Source organism: Cutaneotrichosporon cavernicola (genome assembly GCF_030864355.1).
Source record: "Cutaneotrichosporon cavernicola HIS019 DNA, chromosome: 1".
In the NCBI taxonomy this organism is placed as follows: domain Eukaryota; kingdom Fungi; phylum Basidiomycota; class Tremellomycetes; order Trichosporonales; family Trichosporonaceae; genus Cutaneotrichosporon; species Cutaneotrichosporon cavernicola.
In genome coordinates this window covers 481,380-503,910 of record NC_083393.1, presented here as the reverse complement: position 1 = coordinate 503,910, position 22,531 = coordinate 481,380, and the positions used below count along the sequence as shown (strand labels likewise).

The following is a 22,531-nucleotide window of genomic DNA, read 5'->3' as shown; positions in this document are numbered from 1 at the left end:
ACGGCATCTACATGCTAAGTCTAGATACAGGATGTAAGGGTACTGATTCGCTACGGCTACTCTTGGGGAGCGTAGATACAAGACGTCCTTCTTAGAATCGGTAATCGTCAAAGGCCGAGGGGACGCTCATTCGCCTGCGCTCCAGCCGCTCGCGACCCTTGTCGCTACGCGAATTTGGGCTCTCGGACCGGGGCTCGGCAACGCTCCACACCTCGTCGATTCGCCACGAATCATCAAAGTGGTAGAACACGTGTTCGCGGACGTGCTCGAAGCTACCGCTGCTCCCACGACGCACTTCCTGGCTCTGCGAGCCCTCAGGTGTTGACCCGCCGTTCGTGGGTATGGGGCTGGTTTGTGGAACCTCGACCTCTATCCGTGCCGCGAGGAGGCGCTTAGAAATGTCCGCCACCACCATTTCGGACGACACAGTCGCGCCCGGCGGGCACGCCTGTGCGGTAAACGCCTCGGCACTCATCCGTCGGCCATTATAAATGATGCGCGGGGCGAGGTAGAGGCGCATGGTACTCGGCAAGGGCTGGTTAAGTTGGCGGATATACGCGCGAAAATGTGCCGTCAGCGTCGGCGGCGACGAGAGGTCGGTCATGCCGCGCGCAGACAGTGATGGGCGACGACACGTCGCGGTCGCTGGTGTCCTGAGGGATGCGCCGCTCGGGAGGCCCGTGCGGCGCGGGCCCACGCCCCAGGGCTCGGCGTCGCCAGGCAGCTTGTCGTTTGGTGAGGGGTCGAGGTTGAGCGCGGACACGCCCTGGCGGACGGCCCGTTCAGATAATATGGATGGCGTCGTGGTGGGAGGTGGTGAGGGAAAAGAAAAGAGAAGAGGGGATGGATAATGAACAATGACAATCGTGAAGAAGAGTGATGTGATGACGGAGAGGCTGGAGGTCCGCGCTTTATTGTGGTGCACTGCTTGGTATGTGCGATCCTGCAATCGCTCACTCGCACTATCAATACAGATATTGCAGCTTGGCTCTAAGGGATTGAGCGCTCCGCACTCCTCTACTCTGCGCTCTGTGATCTGTTGGTCTGTGCTGTGCTCGGCGTACGTTGCAAAAGTGGGACCGCCTTGCACAAGCCACGAAGCCCTCTTAAACGCGCTGGGCACATGCACATGCACACGACGCCCGAGCAATCATGTCCCTTCTGGGGCGGTAAGGCGCGCTCCGACCCATGCACCAGCACCTCGGGCTCAAGGGCAGAGTTACATTCCGCATCGTCCTCCTCTTCCTGTGCGATGACGTCTGACAGGATCTGGCGCGGTGCTCCACCATCGACCCCATCGCCCAGATTCCAGGAAAACGCCGCTAAGAGGTGGGATTCGGACCGACGCCTAGAGATTGAGCCTCACTTACCCTTCCCCCACCATTCCTCTTACAAATGTTGATTCTTGGGCCTGGACTTGGGTTCAAACGATCCGATCTCGGCCCGGTGGAAACAAACTTTGGCCCTTGAGCTGAGAGTTGACTCACGTGATGTGTAAACCCCACTCGGAATGGACACTGTTAAATACGGCACAGTTGCCATGATGGTGATGCGCCACTCAACACTGGTACGCTGACTGAGTGGTCACAAACTTCCCGCTTGAGGACTTTCCGCAAGCCACCGAGCCTTTGCGGCCCTGTGCCGCGTCATGCTCAAGTCAGGCTTCCTATCAAGAAGGAATGCTGCGAGCTTTCAGGTCGTCAGTCCTGCCTCTTGCCTCTGGCCTCTGGCCTCTGGCCTCTGGGACCATGTTGAATTGTGTGCAGGACCACACATGGGGGATTGCTGACCAACGCGTCAGTACCCCCTGCTGTGTTGTGTACGACAGCATAGCGCGATACATTAGTCGCGCAAAGCAATTGTCCGACAATGTGTGCCGGAGTAACAACGCGTTGGCTAGCGTCCACTGGCCGTCCCCTCAACCGCATTGAGATGATGCGCAGTCCATCAGCTTTCAGGCCGTCGGCCGACCACATGTGATTACAACGGCACGCGTATCCTCTCCTGCACCTCGGTCATCCGAAGGCATGTGGTAGCGGAATGTGGGCGACGTTGGCCTCTTTTCTTGAGGCGGCGACGCGAAATTCTTATCAATCTCAATCTTGGGACCGTATGCAACATTGGCGCGCGTGGTATATTCAGGCTGGGGACAGAAGAGACTGAATGAGTTTACGGCCGCCACACCGCCTCAACAACTGCCACAATCCTTGCATACCACACTATCTCTTCTTCGGGTCGACGAGGATCTTGACGGCCGTCTCGTTACGGTGGATGAGGGTGTCAAAGCCTTCGCTCACAAGCTGGTCCAGCCCAATAACCCCCGTAATGAAGGGCTTGAGGTTGATTCGACCACTCTGGACGAGCTTGATTGTCTCAGGATGGCTGTGGACGTAGGCGATCGTACCGCGAATGTCGATTTCCTTGAGCACGAGCTTCTGCATGTCCATCTGCGCTTTGTGGCCCCAGATACTGACCACCACAACAACGCCCCGTGGGCGCACAGCGTCAATGAGCGTATCGAACGCCGGCTGGACCGAGGTGCATTCGAAAGCGATATCTGCGCCGCCGGGACGCAGGCCCTCGATGGCCTCGACGACGTTGGTCTCACGCGGGTCAAAGATGTGGTCTGCTACGCCGGTTTCCTGCGCCTTCTGCCTCCTCAAACCCGAAGGCTCGGAGATGGCCACAATAAGTCCTTCGGCCTTGAGCACGGCGGCCGTGAGGAGTCCAATAGGTCCAGCACCAGTGACGAGGGCAAAGTCGCCCTTTTTTCCCCCACTCCGCTGGAAAGCGTGATATCCAACACTCAGTGGCTCAATAAGAGCGGCCTCGTCCAGAGGAACATCGCCAACGGGATGCACCCAGCGCTTCTCGACCACGATACGTTCTGCAAGCCCTCCACCACGCCCACACAGTCCGATGAACCCCATCCCCTTGGAGATGTGGTATGCGTCGTTCGCTGGACCAGTGTCAACCTTCGGGTCGATGATGTATGGCTCGACGACGACCGAGTCGCCAACCTTGACGTGGTCGACGCCCTCGCCGACCTCCGTTACCACGCCGGACATTTCGTGGCCCAACGTAACAGGAGCCACCTCCTTGCTTACTGGATGAGGGCGACCGCACGTGGGAATGAAGATCGGACCATCGACGTACTCGTGCAGGTCGGAACCGCAGATACCGCAGTACGCGACGTCGATTGCAACGGTGCCAGGCTGCAGCTGGGGGCGGGGGATCGTGTCAATCCGGATGTCACCGCGGCCGTAGTAGCGCGCCGCGCGCATCGTGCCGAGCGTCATTGTAGAGGCGGGGAGGTTGGGATTTCGGTGGAGTGAGGGGGTTTGAGATGTGGTTCTGGGCGGCAGGTGGGCGCGGGGGAGGGATGAACGTTGGAGTAGAGTTGCCAAGAGCGTGAGATAGCGTGAGAATACAAATGAGGCGGTCTGGGTGTCGGTCAATGACTGAAGAAGGCAACAGCGACCTCGCCGGTCCTCTTATCCCCGCTCAGAACGGTCCAGGTCCCCAAGCTAGTTCTATTGTTGCCCAATTGTCCTCAAGCCTCGGGTCTGGCAGAGCGTGTAATTGGACGCGGAGTAGTGCGTCGCTGACCGGCTTATCGTTACCGGCAAGATGCCGAGTCACGTGGACCTTCATGTCGTCCTATGCATCTTATGAACAGTCGTAGCTTGGTTCGTGTGGACCGAAAACGCCGACGCGGACCGCGCCGATATGCTAAAACGTGCTGCGGCGTCAGTACTGAAGGCCCATACTGAAGTGTGCGGGGTACGAGCGGCAGATGTCCGTAGGAACGAGGGAGAATCAAGACACCGAGACCGCGAATACATGCGACTTTGATCCGAAAACCGATACGATGCCATGATGATGTTATGCATTCAGGTACAATAATATTGTACATTAGTAGTTGTCGCCGTAGGACGCACTGGCAGCGGCCTTGCGCCGCTGCTCGTCCGCAAGCTTGGGACAGTCCGAGAGGCCGTGACCCAGGCCACCGCAGATTGGGCATCCCTTGAGCACGTCCCCAGCGGCGGCGCGTGGGTCGTCAGTGTCAAGGAGGAATTGGGGGATCCTGGCGTCAGCGTGATCGGACAGGTTACGCACTTCTGCTTCGCTTCCATGAGGAGGTACTTGAGGTCGAGGAGGGTCTGCTCGCTGGTAGTGTTGTTGACAAATGTCGTCGCCAAACCCGTCTTGCCCGAACGCCCAGTTCGCCCGATCTCGTGAACGTAGTCCTCGATCTCCTTGGGCATTGTGTACACAATGACATGCTGGATCTCATTGAAGTCAAGGCCCTTGGACGCGACACCCGAAGCGACCATAACGTCCTTGGCACCGGATTTGAACGACTTGATCGCGTATTCTCGTTCGTCCTGTGCTGTGTGTTAGCTGAATGGGTAATTGGAGGCTCACTTTTCGATCCGTGGATCGCCACCGCCTCGACGCCCTTGAGCAGGAGGTACTCTTGGATGTCGTCGACCTCGTTCTTGTTGTCGCTGAAGATGATGACGGGTGGCGGCGTCTTCTGCAGCACCTCGAGCAGGTACACCATCTTGGCCTCTGCCTTGACGTGTTCGACCTCCTGGATGACATCCATGTTGGCTGCGCCAGCGCGGCCCACATTCACGAGGAGAGGGTTCACGAGAGACGCCTGCGCAAACTCCTGGATCTTGCGCGGCATCGTCGCGCTGAACAAAAGGGTCTGCCTCTGGTACTTGAAATGATCCATGATGCTGCGAACGGCGTCCTCGAATCCCATGTCGATCATGCGGTCGGCCTCGTCCATGCACATGTACTTGCAGTTGTCCGCGTTTAGTCGCCCTCGCTCGAGCATGTCGATAAGCCTCCCCGGCGTCGCCACCACCACATGCACGCCGCGCTGCAGCACCTCAGCCTGGTCTGCCATGCTGATTCCGCCAATGCAAAGCAGGCTCCGCAGCTCAGGGTACTTTCCGCCCTCGGCGAGCTTGGTGCACATCGCCACGCATCCCTCGTACGTCTGTCGCGCGAGTTCGCGAGACGGGCAGAGGACTAAACCGACGGGTCCCTCGCCCTTAACAAGCGGGAGCTTCATCTCCATCTCAAGTGATTTGAGGATGGCTGGGAGTGTGAATGCGAGGGTTTTGCCAGAGCCTGTGAAAGCAATGCCAATCATGTCGCGGCCGGCGAACCTGGTGTCAGCTCAAGTTCAGCGGTAGATAGCTGCGGGACTCACGCCGTTGGCAGGCCCTGCATTTGGATCGGGGTTGGCCGCGCGATGCCTTTGTTCGCCAGGTACTCGAGAAGCGGTGGGGGGATCTTCATATCCTGCGTTTAGCATTTCAAACAGAAGATTTTAGACATACGGCAAAGTGTTCGATGGCTGGTGGTGGGTCTTCACCCTCGATGATGATGGAATGCTTATCGCGCACCGCCTGCTGCCCCTCCGGCCCGAGATCACGGATATACCGTGGTGGTCGCCATGTCGACTTCATGCTCTGTGTGTACGTCTTGCCGTGCGCAATCTCCTGGACACTCGCGAGCTTCTTCTGTCCGCGCTGTACTTGAGCCAGCAACGCCGCCTCCTCCTCTGCCTGCTTCTGCGCCTCTGTCTTGCTCGCGTCTGGCGTCAGCTACGTTCACCAAGCATAGCTGACTCACCCTCCAGTTCTTTTCGCCGCTTCACTTCCAGCGCCTCCTGGAGCAGGGTGCGTTTCTGCCGCGCCTTCTCGCGCTCGCGCTCGTTAGCCTCGTCTAGGGCCCGCAACGCGTCCTTCTCTTCGTCGAGCTCCTCAGTCGTCTTAATCTTCTTAGACACGTGCCGCCCAGGACCAAGCTTGGAGAGCATTTGAGCACGCCGTTTGGCGACACGCACGTAAGGCTTGTAGTCCGTTGGGAGGTCATCGTAGGCGACAGGCGAGACGGAGCGTGTTGATGGCCCTGCTGAGGAGGCCATGGTCATGATCTTTGATGAGGTCAGAGGTTCAGTCTGAAAGATCGAACGGGAGAGTGGAGGTCAGTGGCAAGTGGAGGTTGAGAGGCAATAACAAATGGCCTGACTGCCGCGTGGGCAAACGCCGTAACTCCGTCCACCGTACGGTGGATTGTGCGAGCTTAGCCGCTGGCAGGAGGCTGCTGACAGGCACCCACCGGTGGCACGCCTGTCAATCCACCAACCCACCTGCGCATACACTCAACCCAACCCCTCACTCGTCAACACCAATCCATCTGCCATTCCATCCTCCCTCGATCCTCTTCTCTCCTTCATCAATCCTCAAGAATCAAGGACAGCTCATCCTCCCTCGTGTCCTTGACGTGCAGCTCTCTACAGTTCACGTGAGTAATGCGCAAGCTGGTTCGAGCTCAAGCTGATACCGCCTGTGAATGACGCCCTGACATTGCGCCACCCTTCGTTGCATCGTTGGCCTTCCCACAGCCTCCACAAGTCTTCCCGTCTCAACTGTAGCATCAACATCTAACACAAGAACTAACCGGCACGATGGAGGTAAGCTGCCCTGCCAGCGCCCTGCTGCGCTGCTTCTACCAGACGCGCCGTCGCTAACACGTGTGCAGGCCATCCTCGACTCCTCCAAGGATCTCGACATCGGGTACGTGCGATGGATCCCATGTTGTTGCGCGGACAAACACTGACTCCCACAGTCTGCTCGACCAGGTCGTCACGACGTTCTACACGGGCGTTGGAGCACAGGTGCGTGCGCCCCGCCTCACATTCAAGGCGAGGAGGATGCTGACCCGCGCAGCAGCAGCAGGCCCAGCAGGTCCTCACGCAGTTCCAGGAGAACCCCGAATCATGGCAACGGGTCCCCGCTATTCTCGAGTCCTCGGGGAACATCAACACCAAGGTGCGTTATGCGATGCGCCAACGCTCACACCAGTTCATCGCTTTGCAGATCCTCGAGAAGCTTATTCAGACCAGATGGAAGACTCTTCCGGCCGAGCAGCAGGGCGGCATCCGCAACTTCATCGTCCAGGTTACCGTCGACGTTTCGAGCGATGAAACGCGTATGCGCCGCGAGAAGAGCTACCTCAACAAGCTCAACCTCGTCCTCGTACAGGCACGTTTGCGATTAAAGCGCGAGCTGACCCCAGATCCTCAAGCAAGCCTGGCCTGCGGACTGGCCTTCGTTCATCCCAGAAATTACCGCGTCGTCACGTGGTAATTTATCGCTATGCGAGAACAACATGGTCATTCTCAAGCTTCTGTCCGAGGAAATCTTCGACTACTCTGCCGAGCAGATGACCCAGGCCAAGACCAAACAGCTCAAGCAGACCATGTGCGGCGAGTTCTCGGACATCTTCACCCTCTGCAATGAGGTGCTTGAGAAGGCCAACAAGCCAAGCCTTATCAAGGCCACGCTCGAGACTTTGTTGCGATTCCTCAACTGGATCCCGCTCGGCTACATCTTCGAGACCCAGATCATCGACTTCCTGGTGACCAGGGTGAGTCGAGCGCGAATGGAGAGAAGCTGACCGGACTAGTTCCTCGAGGTGCCCGAGTTCCGTAACGTCACGCTCAAGTGCTTGAGCGAGATAGGCGGACTAAATGTCGGCCCGGAATACAACTCTAAGTTCGTCATCCTCTTCCAGATGGTCATGACCAGCGTCAACCGCATGGTCCCACCAAGCACTGACCTGGCTGCTGCATACGCGTCGTCAGACGACGAGGACCAGCAGCTCATCAAGAACCTCGCCCTCTTCCTCACCAACTTCCTCAACCCTCATTTGCGCTTGATCGAGACGCCCGAGTCTAACGAGCTGCTCATCAACGCCCACCTCTACCTCATAAAGATTTCGACTGTCGACGACCGTGAAGTCTTCAAAATCTGTCTCGAGTACTGGGGCAAGCTTGTCGCCGAGCTCTACGAGGAGATTCAATCGCTTCCCATGGGTGACATCAACCCGCTCATGAACCTCAACCTCGGTGGGATGGGCGGCGTCAACGGACCGCAGTCGGTTGGGCTTAACGGTGCTCCGTTGCGAAAGAACACGTACGCCGAGATCCTCTCCAACCTCCGCTTAGTCATGATCGAGAAGATGGTCAAGCCCGAGGAGGTGAGTTGTGCGATGAGCATGAGCTGACTGGTCCAGGTTCTTATCGTTGAGAACGAGGAGGGAGAGATCGTCCGCGAGTTCATGAAGGAGAGCGACACGATCGTGCTGTACAAGAGCATGCGCGAGGTGCTCGTGTACCTCACTCACCTGGACGTTCAGGACACGGAGCAGATCATGACAGACAAGCTCGCCAAGCAGATAGACGGCTCGGAATGGTCGTGGAACAACCTCAACACGCTCTGCTGGGCTATCGGTTCTATCTCTGGTGCGATGAACGAGGAAACCGAGAAGCGCTTCCTCGTCACCGTCATCAAGGACCTTCTCGGCTTGACGGAGATGAAGCGTGGCAAGGACAACAAGGCCGTCTGCGCGTCCGACATCATGTACATTGTCGGCCAGTACCCACGTTTCCTCAAGGCCCACTGGAAGTTCCTGAAGACCGTCGTCAACAAGCTCTTTGAGTTCATGCACGAGACCCACGAGGGCGTGCAAGACATGGCTTGCGACACGTTCATCAAGATCGCGCAGAAGTGCCGCCGTCACTTCGTAATGCAGCAGGCGGGCGAGCACGAGCCGTTCATCGACGAGATTCTGCGCACCTTGCACAGGATCACCGTTGACCTGCAGCCCCAGCAGGTCCACACATTCTACGAGGCGGTCGGCTACATGATCTCGGCGCAACCCAACAAGCCGACGCAGGAGCGCTTGATCGAGAAGCTCATGGAGCTGCCCAACAACGCCTGGGACAACCTCATGCAGCAGGCCGCCAGCAACGTCGACGTCCTTGGCAATCCCGAGAATGTCAAGATCATGTCCAACATCCTCAAGACCAACGTCTCGGCGTGCACGTCGATTGGCTCGTTCTTCCTCCCGCAGCTTGGTCGTATCTGGCTGGACATGCTTGGCCTCTACAAGGCCGTCTCAGGCATCATCTCGGAGGAGGTCTCACGCATGGGCCTCGTCGCCACCAAGACCCCCAAGGTCCGCTCGCTCCGCACGATCAAGAAGGAGATTCTCAAGCTCGTCGAGACGTATGTCAGAAAGGCGGAGGACCTTGATGGCGTCAAACAGAACCTCATCCCTGGCCTCCTGGACGCCATCCTCGGCGACTACAACCGCAACGTGCCAGCAGCGCGTGACGCTGAGGTCCTCAACGTCATGGCTACGATCGTGTCCAAGCTCAGCAACCTCCTCGTCCTCCAGATTGCACCCATCCTCGACGCCGTGTTTGAGCCTACGCTCGACATGATCAACAAGGACTTTGCCGAGTACCCTGAGCACCGTGTTGGCTTCTTCAAGCTCTTGCGCGCGATCAACCTGACCTGCTTCCCTGCGCTCCTCAAGCTGCCACCACAACAGTTCAAGCTTGTCATGGACTCGGTTGTCTGGGCGTTCAAGCACACAATGCGCGACATTGCGGACACTGGCCTGAGCAGTGAGTTCTTTTGAGTTGGATTTGGAACTGACATCAGTCGCCTTTGAGATTGTCAACAACTTTGCTGCATCGACCCCCGATATCTCGGGTCTGTTCTACCAGCAGTACCTGTTGTCGCTGCTGGGCGACGTCTTCTACGTCCTCACCGATGCCGACCACAAGAGTGGTGAGTAACAACCTTGTCCTGGAAAACGTAGCTGACGGTCAGGTTTCAAGATGCAGACGATTTTGCTCGCGCGTCTCATCTCGCTCGTCGAGACTGGCGGCGTTCAGGCACCACTGTTCAACCCTGCCGAGCATGACCAGGGCATGACCAACGTCGTCTTCCTCAAGGGCTACATTGCGAACTTGCTCACGAACGCGTTTGGACACATTCAGCCGACGCAGATCACCGGGTTCGTCAACCAGATGTTCGACAACGCGGCCGACCCAGCCAAGTTCAAGCTTACTCTGCGCGACTTCCTCATCTCACTGAAGGAGTTCAGCGGTGCAGACAGCGCCGACCTCTTCATCGACGAGAAGGAGGCCGAGGCGGAGCGCAAGGCGGTGGCCGAGCGCGAGAGCGCGCTCCGTGTTCCCGGTATGCTCAAACCGTCGCAGATCGACGACGACGCCGACTTGTGAGCGGTGTGAGACGGATGGGGGCGGCGCGGCGCGCCCATGTATCAGCGCGTGCGCGAGATGTTGGAGCCATTTGCATTATGTTTGCATAGAGTGGGTGCGTGCCCACTGGTGTTTACCCGAGTGAAGATATCAATAGATTGTCTATGCAGCCAGTAGTACTGCCGTGTGGGAAGGAGTGAGCGTGGGGACTTTTGAGGGTGAGTCTCTGGATTGGGGGCCAGCACTCAAGCGACCAGCAGCGCAAAGGCCATGGAGCTCATATCCAGGCGGGTACTGACTGGTTCTCGGCATGGATGCGTTGCGTCGCCAAATGCGCATGGTACTCGACTAGCTCTGTATTCTAACCATCACTCCTGCTGCATCACTCCCGCTGACCCATATACGCTCAACCTCGGTAGCGTATACAAAACAGCCCATGACATCTCGACCTAGGCCGCATTCCGGCCTCGGCGCTTGTCAGCCACAGCCGCACGTATTTTGCATCCTCACTTTAGGTAGTCTAACTACCCTACGACACCACAGACGATGGCGAGCCACTAGCGCGTGGCATTGACCCTCGGCACGGGATCCCAGCTGTCCTGGTTCAGACGCCAGTTCGCCACTCGTCCAACCCGGCACTGGCCTCCACTTCCCCTCCGTCCCAACCAGAGCAAGTCTTTGTCCGTGGTAGCCAGCAACAGATGGAAGCCAGCAACAGTTCTTAGTCTGCAGACGATATCACTGCTAGGCTGTACTTGTCCCTGACCACGCCACACGACATACGTACGCTTAAACACTAGAGTCTACAAATGGTAACATGCCGGATCACGAGAACAACGAAAGCTAGAACGGATGCCAGCATGCCACATTGGTCGATCCACCAAGTGGCTTTGTGGCTTTCATGCCATGTGCCAGGAACAGTCGTCAACGCGGGCACGAATAGGGCGCAACCCAGAGTTTAAACCTTCTGTGTGTGCCAGCCAAGGTCGGTTCAATCTCGAGCTCGAATGCACGTCAGAGCCATTCATCCAGAACGTGTTGCCATGCTTCCCGCCTTGGATTGCCGCTTCCGAGGTGCATGCATTGAATACCTTGACTAAGTTGGTGTCGCCTAGCGACAGTTGCGGATTCCAGCATTGCCAGGTGTGCGAGGCATGCATGAAACCCACTATCGTCCTGTGCTGTCACAGTTTGATGTGATGTTCAAGCACTGTTATTGAGACGAATGTTGACGTGCCAGTGCCAAGTGTTGTTACACCTCTCTTACCCCCCCCCCCCCCCCCACACCCCCAACGGTACGGTTACACACCCGTCTGATGTTTGGATGTATATTCACAACACAAACACCAGCTTCGACTGAGCGCCTCCCCTGGGCGCGCGACGCGTTTCAAACGCTGGGCTGGGTGTTATTGGGTGTAACTCTCCAGCTCCAAAACTCTCAAACTGTCAAACAACCCCAAGTTCCCTGGCACGTTTGGCACGTTTGGCACGTTTGGCACGTTTGACACGTTTGGCATGGAGATCAAGGAGATGGAAACGTCTGGATGACGCGGGAAAAGGAACATGTTGAGATGGCTCGTTGTTTGTTGCGAGGTGACTGGTGTCAGCTAGCTGTCAGCTGCCAAGCTGCCAACTGAGTAGTGTATTGTTGTGTACTAGTTGGCCATCGGGATTGGGGCATACAATGAGGGAGCATGTCCTTCCTTGACCCTCTTCTCTTTATTACCCTCAAACCAAAATGGCCTCAAATTCCTCCTTATCACCTTTACCCCTTTACCCTAATCTCCTCTCAGGTATAATAGATGAGAATACCAACAGGGTCCTGAATCTTCACTACATAGCTACATATGTATTCGCCACTCTCGCACTCGCACTCGCATTCGCACGCTTTATTGTACGACGAGGCCTTCCGGGTCCTGAGGCAAATGAATTCATGCCGCTCGTTCCTGGCTCGCCAAGGCTATCGGCCCGCTTGGCAACGGCGTCTGACTGACACGCGTTGGGCGGTTGAGTAGTGTGACTTGTGAGCGCGGGGTGCCGTAAACGTAAACGGAAGAAAGGAACAGTATCTAAAGAAAAGATAAAAGTACCTAAACAAGGTATTAATAACAGAGTAATAGGGTGGAAGCAAACCAATGGTCCCTGAATAGTCGTGACAGAAATTAAGCGTGATCCTGGATATTCTCCTTTGAGGCCCCTGTTACCCAATTTACCCTTTCCACCCTTCCCGCATTTAACTCTTGCCGCGTCAATTGCCGCTCTTTTGACGTCGTTTTGCTTCCTTGCTTGGCTTGCTGACCACCAACCCAACCCACAGTTGCAGATCACATCACATCCTGAGGATCGGGCCAGGCCCTGATCCGAGCCAAAGATTGCGTTGCGTAGTCGTGAGTGTTTCCGAGTCTGGATAGGATCCACGCGATTAGCATTACTAAATAGGTCAGGTGGATCAAGCTGACATGTTGACAACAGGACCCGCGAGGGTTCGTTGGAGCCGCTCATGCTCCTGTTGCTGCTGCTGCTGCTGCTGCAGTGCAGTCTCGACGACAGAGTGGAGAGGCAGACACCAAAGACACCTAGGCTAGGTCCAAGAAGCAAGGGTCCAGGTGAAAGCATGCATGTTCACCCCCCTTCTCGTCGTCATTCAGTGGCAGACGTTGGTTGCCCTGGGCCCCATGTTCGGTTCCAAACTTGTCAACGCAACAACGGCATATGTGGTTTGGGCCGATGGGGGAACACCATTGCACTGATCCTCTCTTCTCCACCTTGTTCCCTTGACTCTGATCTCATCTCATCACCTCATCACTTGGCATCTTTTCTTGTTTCAGCTCCTCTCTGCTCTCTCTCGCTGCACAACCCATCTTGTTGCTACAACCCTTCCTTCTCCAACACATACATCACTACTCTTCCTACCCCAGCCCCCAAAAGAGCAAGGTTCGTCACTCTAGAGCTCTCAGACTCCATCTCGTCTCGTCTTCTCAACTCGTTTGGTCCCACCTGGCCGGCATGTCCCTCACTTGACCTGTCACCTCTGAATCACGGATCATCTATCTTTCGCCCTAACCTTCGCACCAAGACCAAGCCTCCCTCCCTCTAGCTCGTCTCGTCTCGTCACAACTCGTTCCGTCTCCTGTCCAGGCCGCGACATGTTCTCAAACGGCCCCCGAGGCGGAGGCGTTCACGTCCGCTCCGAGGGAGTCAAGATCGAGTCCCGTGTGATGGGTGCGAGCCAGGACCAGACCAACAACAACAAATGGGCGCAGTCGCCAGGTGGGTTGAGACCTCTGCTGCCATTCCGCGAATCTGGCGCCCAATCTGCTCACACCAGGTGCCATTGCAGGCTTTACAATCGTCTTCTCCCTCGTGGCTGCCGCATGCATCTACCTGCTCTGGCGCGGACCCAATCGCCAAGCTTTCCCATGCATAAAGCGCAACAAAGATCGGAAGGATGCCGAACAAGACTCGTATGGCGTGCGTGGGCCGGCCAACTGGCGCGACACTATTGTGCGCAAGGAAGCTTTCTTCCCTGTTCCAAAGGGCATCGGTATTCCGTCTGCCGTCGACAGGACCGAGAAAGACCTCGCCCGTCAATCCCAGCGCACTGCCTCGCTCTACTCGTACGACAGCAAGTACACGACGGCAACGACGGCCAACGGCGCACCTCGCTCGAACCGAACCTCACGCACCTCGTTCAACGACCACCGCACCTCGCGCGTGGGCAGCCGCCGTCCGCCGAGCCTTGGTGCCGCTAGTGCCTTTAGCATTCCCGAAGTCCCCGAGGCTGCGCATCTGGCAGCAACGCACGAATATCCATTGTCCTTCCCACCCGGATCGGCCCAATACCCTTCACCTCTGCCACGCTCGCCTAGCAACGGCGCGACACAGTCCGACTACTTTGGCCCGGCATCCCCCGGCTTGCTCTCCGTCAACTCGGCCTACGGGCGTTCGCCGGTCACGTCGCCCCCGGATGTGGCCGCTGCAGCTAACCGCCGCTCGCTCGTGCGCAAGAGTGTTGGCTCAGCCGTCGGCATACCCTCCCCGCTAGCCCAGTCGACTGTCTCGGACGGAACCGACAAACCTCAAAGACCCGAACTGCGCAAGTCGCGCACAGTGAGCTTTGTTGACAGGTCCGACTCGCGGCCGCAGAGCTCGTCGACGCCATCGCCTCCCCGCACGCAGAGCAGGACAACCACGCGCTCGGCGCCAGACCACCTCCCGCCCGGTGCTGCAGAGCCGCATGAGCCCATGCCCCCCATGCCTCACTACCTGCGTGCCGGCGGCGCGGACGAGGCCGTCCCTGTCCCTGTCCCGCGCGTGTCGTGGAACGGCGCAAACTACGCCACCGAGGCCGGCCCGTCCAAACCTTCAGGCGCGGCGTACCAGCTTCCCGACGGCGCGTATCCTCCCACGCACCCTGTCGCTCTGGCGCACGCCAAGCTCTCCTTGGCTTCGGCCAGCCCCCCCTTCCCTTCCCCATCCACATTCCCCGTTGCGCAGTTGTACGCGACTCCCCCGCAATCGCCAAAGCGCACTCCCGCGGCCCCCGGCTACATGTCGCGCTTCTCGCGCTCGCCGAGCGCCAGCACCAACGCGAGCCCGCTCGCCGCTCAGGAGGGCTACGCGCCCGCCGTGTTAAGCTCACCACCGCTGCGCGGCTATGAGTTCAGTGAGGAGTATCTCAGCTCGTCTGGAACGCGCTCTGAGCCGTCGTCCCCGCCATCCTCGACCCCGCCGACGTCCGTGAGCAATTACTCGACGCCCGCCAGCTCGATCGCCGGCCACGGCGGGGCGCGCGTCGTCAGTGGCAAAAAACCTGGGCATAGAACTGGCGGCTCGACCAGCAGCTCACCCAGCTCGTCCACATCCAGCCGCAAGCGGGGACTGTGGTACGACACGGCGGACGCCAACTCCCCTCCCAGTATCTATCCCCCGACTGTGGCCCCTCCGGCCCATGTCTGACATTGACATTGACGTCGTACACTATAGAGCGTGACAGGCATGCACGATGGCCTACGCAAACCAGTCGCAGAGGGTAGCGACAGTGACACATTACCTGCACTGACGCCGTGTGATCGCCGTGGATTGTAGAGTGCAGGAACGTGGCGCGAAAAGCCATCAGACTGGTCTGCGTTTCACAAGGAAAACCGGCAGAATTGTCTCAAACGGTCTGCAGGAATGGATGTTTTGATCTTGATCACTCGAGCTCAAACGTCGGCATTCGATACATGCACACAGCTTTGCGCGTAGCAAGAACAAGCCACTGTGGCTTCTCCGGTATGCTTCTTGTTTCCAACCTGTGGCGTTCGACTTGGATATTCTGGAGCTACGGGGGCGACGGCCAAAGAGACCGTGCGCGCACGGACTTTGAGAAGGATACTATTGCGTACGACTGGCACAGACGAGCAAAATACACAGCAAACGTAGTCCAGAGCCTCGCACCATTACTCACCCCCTTCCCCATTCTTCTCACTCTCACATTTAACCCCCCACACACGTTACTCTTCTCTCAGTCTGTCCCATCCTCTTCCCTTCCCTTCTTCTCGCATCACCCCGAGCAGGTGCACAGCCTTACGCGCCACGCTCACCCCAAACCGTGGCCCGCAAAAGCCCTTGCATGGACTCGTCATCCTTCCCCCACATTCACCTTCCTCACCACCACCACTTCATCCGCCACCACCATCCCCACCACCATCCCCACCACCATCCCCACTACCAACTCCTCATGCAGCCCATGCAGCCCATGATGGGTGTTCCCGGAATGGTCCCCATGGTCGCGCCCAGCATGGTTCAGATGCCCGGCGTCGGGATGGGCACGCCGCTGCAGCCCCCCTTCCAGCAGCCCACCTTCCAGTTTCCGGGAGGGAATGAGCTCCCGCGCCTCTCCTACACCGCCGAACGCGGATGGGGTGGGTGGGACCTTGCGAGTCGGCACTACTCCGGTACTCGCCTTGAGAGGAGCTGGCTCGAGAAACTCGTGAGTGGCAGTGGCCTGGTGGCGGCGAAACCCTCAGAGGTTGAGGCATGCGGAACAAAGAAACGCCAACGCCACCCACTCTGGCCCAGCTAATGACAGATGTCGCGGGTCAGCGAGTTCATGGACGAACGCCAGTTGTGCGAGGAAGCCGCCCACGACTCCTTCATCCGAGTCTACCACCACGGAGAGGGCCCGGATGCCGGCAACCGCTCGCTCGGAGGCGCAGCCGCCTACCAGGCCTTCCTGTGAGCTAGCTAAGCCTTCGTTTTACCTGACACCAGACTCTGGAGGCGCGACCACCAGGCCATCTTCTCCCAGAACTCGCACGACTCGAACGTGATCCTGATTATAAGCATGGCTGTGGCGGAGCGTGAGCCCGGTCCTTGGCGCAACTGATACAGTGCACCGCCTCTGGGATATCGTCGACCCGCGCTCTTCGCGCGCAAACCTCAAAAAGGCGAGCGAGCATGCAGCTGCAACCGTACAGTACCTGTACGAACGCGTATGTCGTACCCACCTCGACCACTGATCGCAGCACTTCAAACAGCCTGGCTATGGCCAAGCCCAGCCTGCCGCCGCCCACACACCCCACCACCACATACCTCCGCACTCGCCCGTCGAGCGTCGCCGCCGTCGCAAATTGTCCTCGGCATCGTCCTCATCGGACCGATCTCGCCACAGCCGCCGCCACTCACGCCGGTACGACGACAGCGCCATTCCCCCGCCAGTGATGCAGCCTGGCGTGCCCATGCAGCCAGGCATGGTGCCCGCGGGGGCTACATTGCAGTCCGGGATGGCCTCGCAGTACGGGTACCCTCAGCAGCCGTACGCGGCCGGCTACTCGGCCTATGCTCCGGGCTACCCGGGGCAGCAGGCGTACGTCCCACAGGCCGGGGCCGCAGGCTACTACCCCACCACGGCTGGTCAGGTATACTACCCCAGCGTCGTGGACCCCAATACCCAGGTGAGCACGGCCGCCACTTCCAGATATCCCAACTTACAACCACAACTATTCCACCCCGCACCTCACCCTCTGCACCACTCGCAACGCGCTCTCTTCCCCTTTCTCTCCTCTCTTTACCACCTGCTCGTGTCACTCGTCACACTACCCCCGCACCTCATTCTGCTGAGGTACGAAGCGTCTCGCAAAGTGCCCAACCATGGGCAGGGGGCGGCGCCGAGGGGGGGAGGGGCCGACACAGGTAGAACCATAGTCCACGCCCTCACCGACCGACTCATGCTCGAAGCGCTTGCGTGGAGGCACAGAACGACTCGCGAGTGCGCCGAAGTGGATGCGCGGGAGGAGCTGCGGGGTTGGCCGCTCTCCTTAATTCGATGTCTTACAGACCAGTATCCTGATCCCTCACAGTACACACAGGGACTGTACGCACAGGGGCAGTACCCGCAGGGATATTATCCACAAACCCAGCCGCCGTACGGTTACCTGCAGCAGGGCTATCGCTATTACTAGCCGCTCCGCGAGCTCGCCGTTGCAAGGAGGGGCCGAGATGAGCTGCCGGCAGTGAGTGGGGGCTCAAGACCAAGGTAAGCAGTGCAAGCGGGGCGGGCAAAGAGTCCAAGAATCCAAGATCCAAGAGTCAGGCGGTATCTCATGATAGAACACGTATTGTACTGTAACGTGTCGTGGCCATGGAGTGCTAGTTTGCGTCTCGAGGGGTTGGTTACTCGGGAAGCGGCGTGGGCTGGACGAGGGGTTCGGGGCTGTTGTCAGCTATGGTGGAAAGCCATACAGCCTCACATACCGTAACGCAAAAACGATTTTCTTGCGCACGACACCAACGACCTCGTAATGCCGAACGCGCTCTGGGCGTGCAGCCCTTCGCCGTGCCCTGTGGCGCTCCTCCCTCTCCCGTGCAGCTCGCTCCTCTTCGCGTCGCCGCTCACGCTCCTCCTCCGCCTCGTCCTCGTCAAACTCAGATGGCGGAAGAGTACCGAAGCCCATGACTGGCGAGCTATCAAGATCGCTCGAATAGTCGTGCGCACTAGAGGGGTGGAAGCTGATCGGCGAACTGGGCGGTAGGGGTGGTGGCGGGCGCTGCGGGGTATTCTGCTCCGGAAAGAGCGGTGGCTCGTCATCATCATCCTCGTCTACTCTCCGCTTCTTGGCGAGTGGACCGAGGATATCTCTCCCTCCTGCGGGCCGCTTTGGACTCCTTTCCTCCTCGTTATCCGCGTCGCTCTCCTCATCCTCCGCGTCGCCCTCGAGCGCACCACCAGCCGGATCCTCCGCCCGCCGAATGACAGCATAAGGCTTTGGAAGCTTGGTTATTTTACCATGTAATAGATGGTGTGAGCCGATATGCAATGTCGGGCGGTCCTGTCATCAGATCATACCCCATCCAAGTTGTACTCACAGGCCGGTCCAGTCCCAACACCCCAACAACGCCACCAGCCTGCTCGCCCTCCCAACTAAGTTCGCCTTGGAGTTCAATGACGACCAGCTCGCCTCCAATCTCTGCGAGCGGCCCGCCTGCCTGTGCGAAGTGGTGTGGATGGAGGGGGAGGTGGATGCGCATTGTGTTTGTTGGAGAAACGCGTCCAGTCGCGTCGAAATGACGAGAGAGAGAGGCAGGCACGGAAACAGGCCACGTGGCTGGCGTTAGTGTGGGGGGCCCGACTTTTACCGCCGGCCCGGATAGTCGTTCCTATTAATCTTTGGGGCCGTGTCGAATCTCTGCATCGCACTCGTACTCTTCGACTCTTTTCTTGTCAACATGTCTGGTCTTCCGCAGCCCGAGCTCCACAAGGGCGCCAAGTTTGTGTTCCTTTCCGACTGGGTGAGTTTAAGAAGGGGAGCAGGGGAAGGCTACATTGGGGTGGGGTGTAATGCGATGGGGCATTCGATTCGATGCGAAATGAAGGGCGACGGAGGCTGACCACAGGACGGAACAATCACGGACCAGGACAGCAACGACTATCTCGTCGACACGCTTGGTTTCGGCGCTGAGCAGCGGTGAGTCCTTGATGAGGGTGGACGGTGAGACGTCAGCCATCTCACCGAGCTTGGCGGCGACATCTCGATCCCAGTCATGGCAGCTTCGTGGCAGGGCGTCCGGAGGAAGTGGAAGGCTGCGACGGGAACCTTCTCCTCACATACTGGCGGTGAGAGCTACGGCTCCAATTCTCCCCTCCCCTCTCCGATCCAGGACGGAGTGGCGATCAGCAGGCCGCGAGGCCGCGCCGAATGGGCGCTGTGATCGTTTGGTCGCCCGGGCGTTGAACGGGCAGAACTCGTTCACGAAGAATTAAGAAGGCTTCTGCCCACAGTGGTGCGACGATCGCGCAGCATGACAGCTGTTACATTCAGGTGACCTGGATCACAGCTGCTGAGACCGGTTGTGGTGGGGCGAGGGAGCCTCCGTGCGATGACGTGCCTAAAGGTACCATCACGCTCGAGCGCTACTGTTTGCTCGACCCTCAGTCTCGCGCCTCCCTAACCCTCGCCAGCATCTCCCACCTTCCCCCCCGCCCGCCGAACACCGTCCTCCGCATTTACAACTCCCCCCCCCCCCCCCCCCCCCCAACACTAGCGCTAACCCCCAGCAAGGCCGACAATGTCAAGGTGCTCACGGGCGAGAGCAACTTCCGCGACATGTTCCGCGCCATGATGCAGAGCGTCAAGGTGCCGTACGAGGAGTGCAAGGACGTACTGCGGGAAAGTGAGTCGGCCACGGCCGGATGTGCCGAGAAGTTGGAAGGACAGAGGACAGACTGTGCATTACCGACTTGACGCCGATGCGTGACGTGGTCGCAGAGGTGACATGCCGCAGATCGCGGTGATGGCTCTGCGTTCCCCACATCGCCTCTGCGCCCCGCTTATCGGCCCCACTTATCTCTTCACCGCGTTGTGTTCACCGGCCACACCCGCTGACCCCAGACATCGAGCTCGACCCCGGCTTCCACGAGTTCTACACCTGGTGCAAGGAGAACGGCATCCCGGTTATCATCGTGTCGTCGGGTATGGCGCCGACCATCCGCGCAGTCCTCGAGAAGCTCATGGGCGTGGAAGAGGCGTCGCAGATGGAGGTCATCGCCAACGACGTCGAGTACACCGACCCCGAGGGTAAGGGCACGACGTGGGACATTGTCTACCGCCACCCCGAGAGTGGGTTCGGGCACGACAAGAGCCAGAGCATCATTCCCTACCGCTCCATCCCGTCGCGGCCGACCCTCTTCTTCGCCGGTGACGGCGTCAGCGACCTCAGCGCCGCACGCCACGCCGACCTCCTCTTCACCAAGGTCAAGCCTGATGGCAATACGGAGCTCGCGGCGTTCTGCGAACGCGAGGGTATCCCGCACGTCAAGATCCGCGACTTCCGCAAGGTGCTTGCGCTCGTCAAGGAGGTTGTAGGCGGCAAGACTACCGACCAGGTGATTGCGGAGAACCAGTAGGTTTGGGGTGAGAATAGCGAGCCTTGAGCCTCGTAGGACCCAAGGCGTAGGCCACGTCCACACGAATGTGGCGGCAATCTAGCCTGATTAAATACAGGGGGTAGAGAATGCATAGACCTAGAGTTAGGCTGGAGCGAGGTTGTTGAGGGTACGGCTGACCGCGTTTACCGGAATGCTGGGGTAGAAGAGTGGCAGTACGCTTACGAGTGTTGACGAGCAAAGATGTCTGATCTGCGCACTCTGGCAAACGCCGTAATTCCAGATCACTGCACTTGTGTCGTGGCACCAAACCTATGCAACACATCCTCGCTCTCGCTACTCCCGTCTATCCATCATCATGCCCGACACGCCGACGCCGAACCCCCAGTCCCCCTCGATAGCCAATCAGGCAACCAGAACCGCAGCGAGCATGTTTGGAGAGTATGATCAACCCACAGGCTCGGGGTGGTAAGCCGAGCCAGAGTCCCCCAGTCGCAACTGTCGAGAATGTGTCCTCCACAGTGAGACCCATCGTCCTTTGTCCTCTGTATGTAAGTAACTCGCGGATTAACGGGAAATCCAGTCAACTCACATGTTCCATGGATCCATCTGTATCCCCTCAATGTCCTCTTGGGTGTTGTCGAGTATCTATGAGTATCAGGACATTTCCAAACTGAAAGAGGAGGATAGAGAGGAGGATAGAGAGGAGGATAGGGAAGGTGCATGTGTTACAATAGGCTGAGTTCCACCACAGAGGAGCGCTGATCCGGCTTCACGGCGTTTACCACCAGAGGGACGAGTCCACCTTGCTCGACAGCAGTGTATAGTTCGTATTGTAAATGCCAGTGTGAACAAGGCTTTTGGATGGCTCTCCAGCCCCAGTAGCTTCATCTTTATATCTTTATCTATTCAACGCTGATAATGGATCTTCATACTCCACCTCGACAATGAAGATCGACGTTGCTCAACCACTGGGGGCTAACCATGGAGACCGCTTCTAGCTTCTCACTCTGTCCACCCAACTTTACCTGTCAGTCGGCATGGGGTGACACGCTGCGTTTTCAATGCCGTACAGTCGTGACGCTTGAGCGGCTGCACATGAGACGGTTCCCGAATTCCCGGCAATTGCTGGAAATTCTTCCACCTACCGTAGTCGACTATTACTTATCACTATCAAATCGTGATTTGAAGACTGAATGCAAAATACAAGCTGACCCCTCACCCCGTGCAGCTAGTCGTCCCCGAACCACAGCTGAAGATCCACCAGAGACATCCCCGGAGCCTTCTGAGTGTCGGTAACTTGTTACGATCACGTGATACATAGTAACCTACAGTACATGTATATAGTCACCACTATCAAGGTACCTAGTTTCCAACGTATGTATCACCTTGTTACCCAGTCACTACGACTACATTGGAACTATATCCACCTCCGCCGGTCTCGAGCAACCGACTATCGGTGAATACTATCTATCCACGACAGGCACACTCGCAGCACTGTGGGGCTGTGTATGTATACATGTACAGCTTACAGTATCTAGGCAATGTTATTGTTTACAACGCTCTGTTGAAGGGATGAGCGGAGTGAACATGATGTCGAGTCTTTCATCGTCAGCATGATATCAGGCAGTGAAAGTCTTCTTGACGAGAGTGCCACCCACATTCTGTTATCTACAAGTCGTCCTCGTCCTCATCCTCATCGTCGATGACATACCGCTTACGTGGACGACGGACATTGCTGAAGTTGCCCTGAGAGCTCTTGTTCACGACCTTGTTCTCTTCGCCTTCCTCGAGTACTTTGCGTTTGCGCACGAATAGCGAGTTGCTCTCTCGGTCCGGAGTTCCATCGGAAGCAGGCTTAAGCTGCTCGCCGCCGCTCGTGGTGAGGGTTGCCATGACAGAATCGTTTCGGTGGGCAAGGAGAGCATCATCCATATTGCCCAGATCGTGTCCCGGGACCCGTGGAGCTTCCGGCAGCTGGCATGAAAGGATTGTGTAGCATGGGAAGAATGGGAGGGGGGTTGAGTGTGGGGGTCCACCTCGCTAGTCCGATTGTGGAG

General features: G+C 58.0%; 9 protein-coding genes across 9 annotated transcripts; 4 read left to right on the top strand and 5 right to left on the bottom strand.

The window, feature by feature from the left end:
* Window positions 1-91: 91 nt before the first annotated feature.
* On the bottom strand, window positions 92-604 carry CcaverHIS019_0101900 (uncharacterized protein; the record flags this gene model as incomplete). The annotated part of the gene is made up of 1 exon (XM_060597567.1): window positions 92-604. The coding sequence occupies one exon, from the start codon at window positions 602-604 to the stop codon at window positions 92-94; it is 513 nt and encodes a 170-aa protein (XP_060452738.1).
* A 1,615-nt stretch (window positions 605-2,219) lies between these two features.
* CcaverHIS019_0101890 (uncharacterized protein) lies at window positions 2,220-3,299 on the bottom strand (the record flags this gene model as incomplete). Its single annotated transcript, XM_060597555.1, has 1 exon — window positions 2,220-3,299. The coding sequence occupies one exon, from the start codon at window positions 3,297-3,299 to the stop codon at window positions 2,220-2,222; it is 1,080 nt and encodes a 359-aa protein (XP_060452737.1).
* Window positions 3,300-3,915: 616 nt separating this feature from the next.
* Window positions 3,916-5,950, bottom strand: CcaverHIS019_0101880 (uncharacterized protein; the record flags this gene model as incomplete). Its single annotated transcript, XM_060597544.1, has 6 exons — window positions 3,916-4,087; window positions 4,120-4,393; window positions 4,429-5,186; window positions 5,231-5,322; window positions 5,361-5,617; window positions 5,656-5,950. 6 exons carry the CDS (start codon window positions 5,948-5,950, stop codon window positions 3,916-3,918), a joined length of 1,848 nt encoding a protein of 615 aa, XP_060452736.1.
* Window positions 5,951-6,493: 543 nt separating this feature from the next.
* CRM1 (uncharacterized protein) lies at window positions 6,494-10,126 on the top strand (the record flags this gene model as incomplete). The annotated part of the gene is made up of 10 exons (XM_060597533.1): window positions 6,494-6,499; window positions 6,568-6,602; window positions 6,655-6,703; window positions 6,756-6,857; window positions 6,891-7,064; window positions 7,105-7,455; window positions 7,495-8,067; window positions 8,104-9,502; window positions 9,540-9,668; window positions 9,711-10,126. The coding sequence occupies 10 exons, from the start codon at window positions 6,494-6,496 to the stop codon at window positions 10,124-10,126; spliced, it is 3,234 nt and encodes a 1,077-aa protein (XP_060452735.1).
* Window positions 10,127-13,251: 3,125 nt separating this feature from the next.
* Window positions 13,252-15,064, top strand: CcaverHIS019_0101860 (uncharacterized protein; the record flags this gene model as incomplete). The annotated part of the gene is made up of 2 exons (XM_060597522.1): window positions 13,252-13,375; window positions 13,434-15,064. The coding sequence occupies 2 exons, from the start codon at window positions 13,252-13,254 to the stop codon at window positions 15,062-15,064; spliced, it is 1,755 nt and encodes a 584-aa protein (XP_060452734.1).
* Window positions 15,065-15,827: 763 nt separating this feature from the next.
* CcaverHIS019_0101850 (uncharacterized protein) lies at window positions 15,828-17,550 on the top strand (the record flags this gene model as incomplete). The annotated part of the gene is made up of 6 exons (XM_060597511.1): window positions 15,828-16,079; window positions 16,179-16,324; window positions 16,361-16,449; window positions 16,481-16,581; window positions 16,615-17,043; window positions 17,449-17,550. The coding sequence occupies 6 exons, from the start codon at window positions 15,828-15,830 to the stop codon at window positions 17,548-17,550; spliced, it is 1,119 nt and encodes a 372-aa protein (XP_060452733.1).
* A 211-nt stretch (window positions 17,551-17,761) lies between these two features.
* CcaverHIS019_0101840 (uncharacterized protein) lies at window positions 17,762-18,616 on the bottom strand (the record flags this gene model as incomplete). Its single annotated transcript, XM_060597500.1, has 4 exons — window positions 17,762-17,801; window positions 17,843-17,903; window positions 17,985-18,360; window positions 18,455-18,616. The coding sequence occupies 4 exons, from the start codon at window positions 18,614-18,616 to the stop codon at window positions 17,762-17,764; spliced, it is 639 nt and encodes a 212-aa protein (XP_060452732.1).
* A 198-nt stretch (window positions 18,617-18,814) lies between these two features.
* CcaverHIS019_0101830 (uncharacterized protein) lies at window positions 18,815-20,492 on the top strand (the record flags this gene model as incomplete). Its single annotated transcript, XM_060597489.1, has 4 exons — window positions 18,815-18,877; window positions 18,983-19,053; window positions 19,644-19,759; window positions 19,978-20,492. 4 exons carry the CDS (start codon window positions 18,815-18,817, stop codon window positions 20,490-20,492), a joined length of 765 nt encoding a protein of 254 aa, XP_060452731.1.
* A 1,650-nt stretch (window positions 20,493-22,142) lies between these two features.
* On the bottom strand, window positions 22,143-22,367 carry CcaverHIS019_0101820 (uncharacterized protein; the record flags this gene model as incomplete). Its single annotated transcript, XM_060597478.1, has 1 exon — window positions 22,143-22,367. The coding sequence occupies one exon, from the start codon at window positions 22,365-22,367 to the stop codon at window positions 22,143-22,145; it is 225 nt and encodes a 74-aa protein (XP_060452730.1).
* Between the last annotated feature and the right edge of the window lie 164 nt (window positions 22,368-22,531).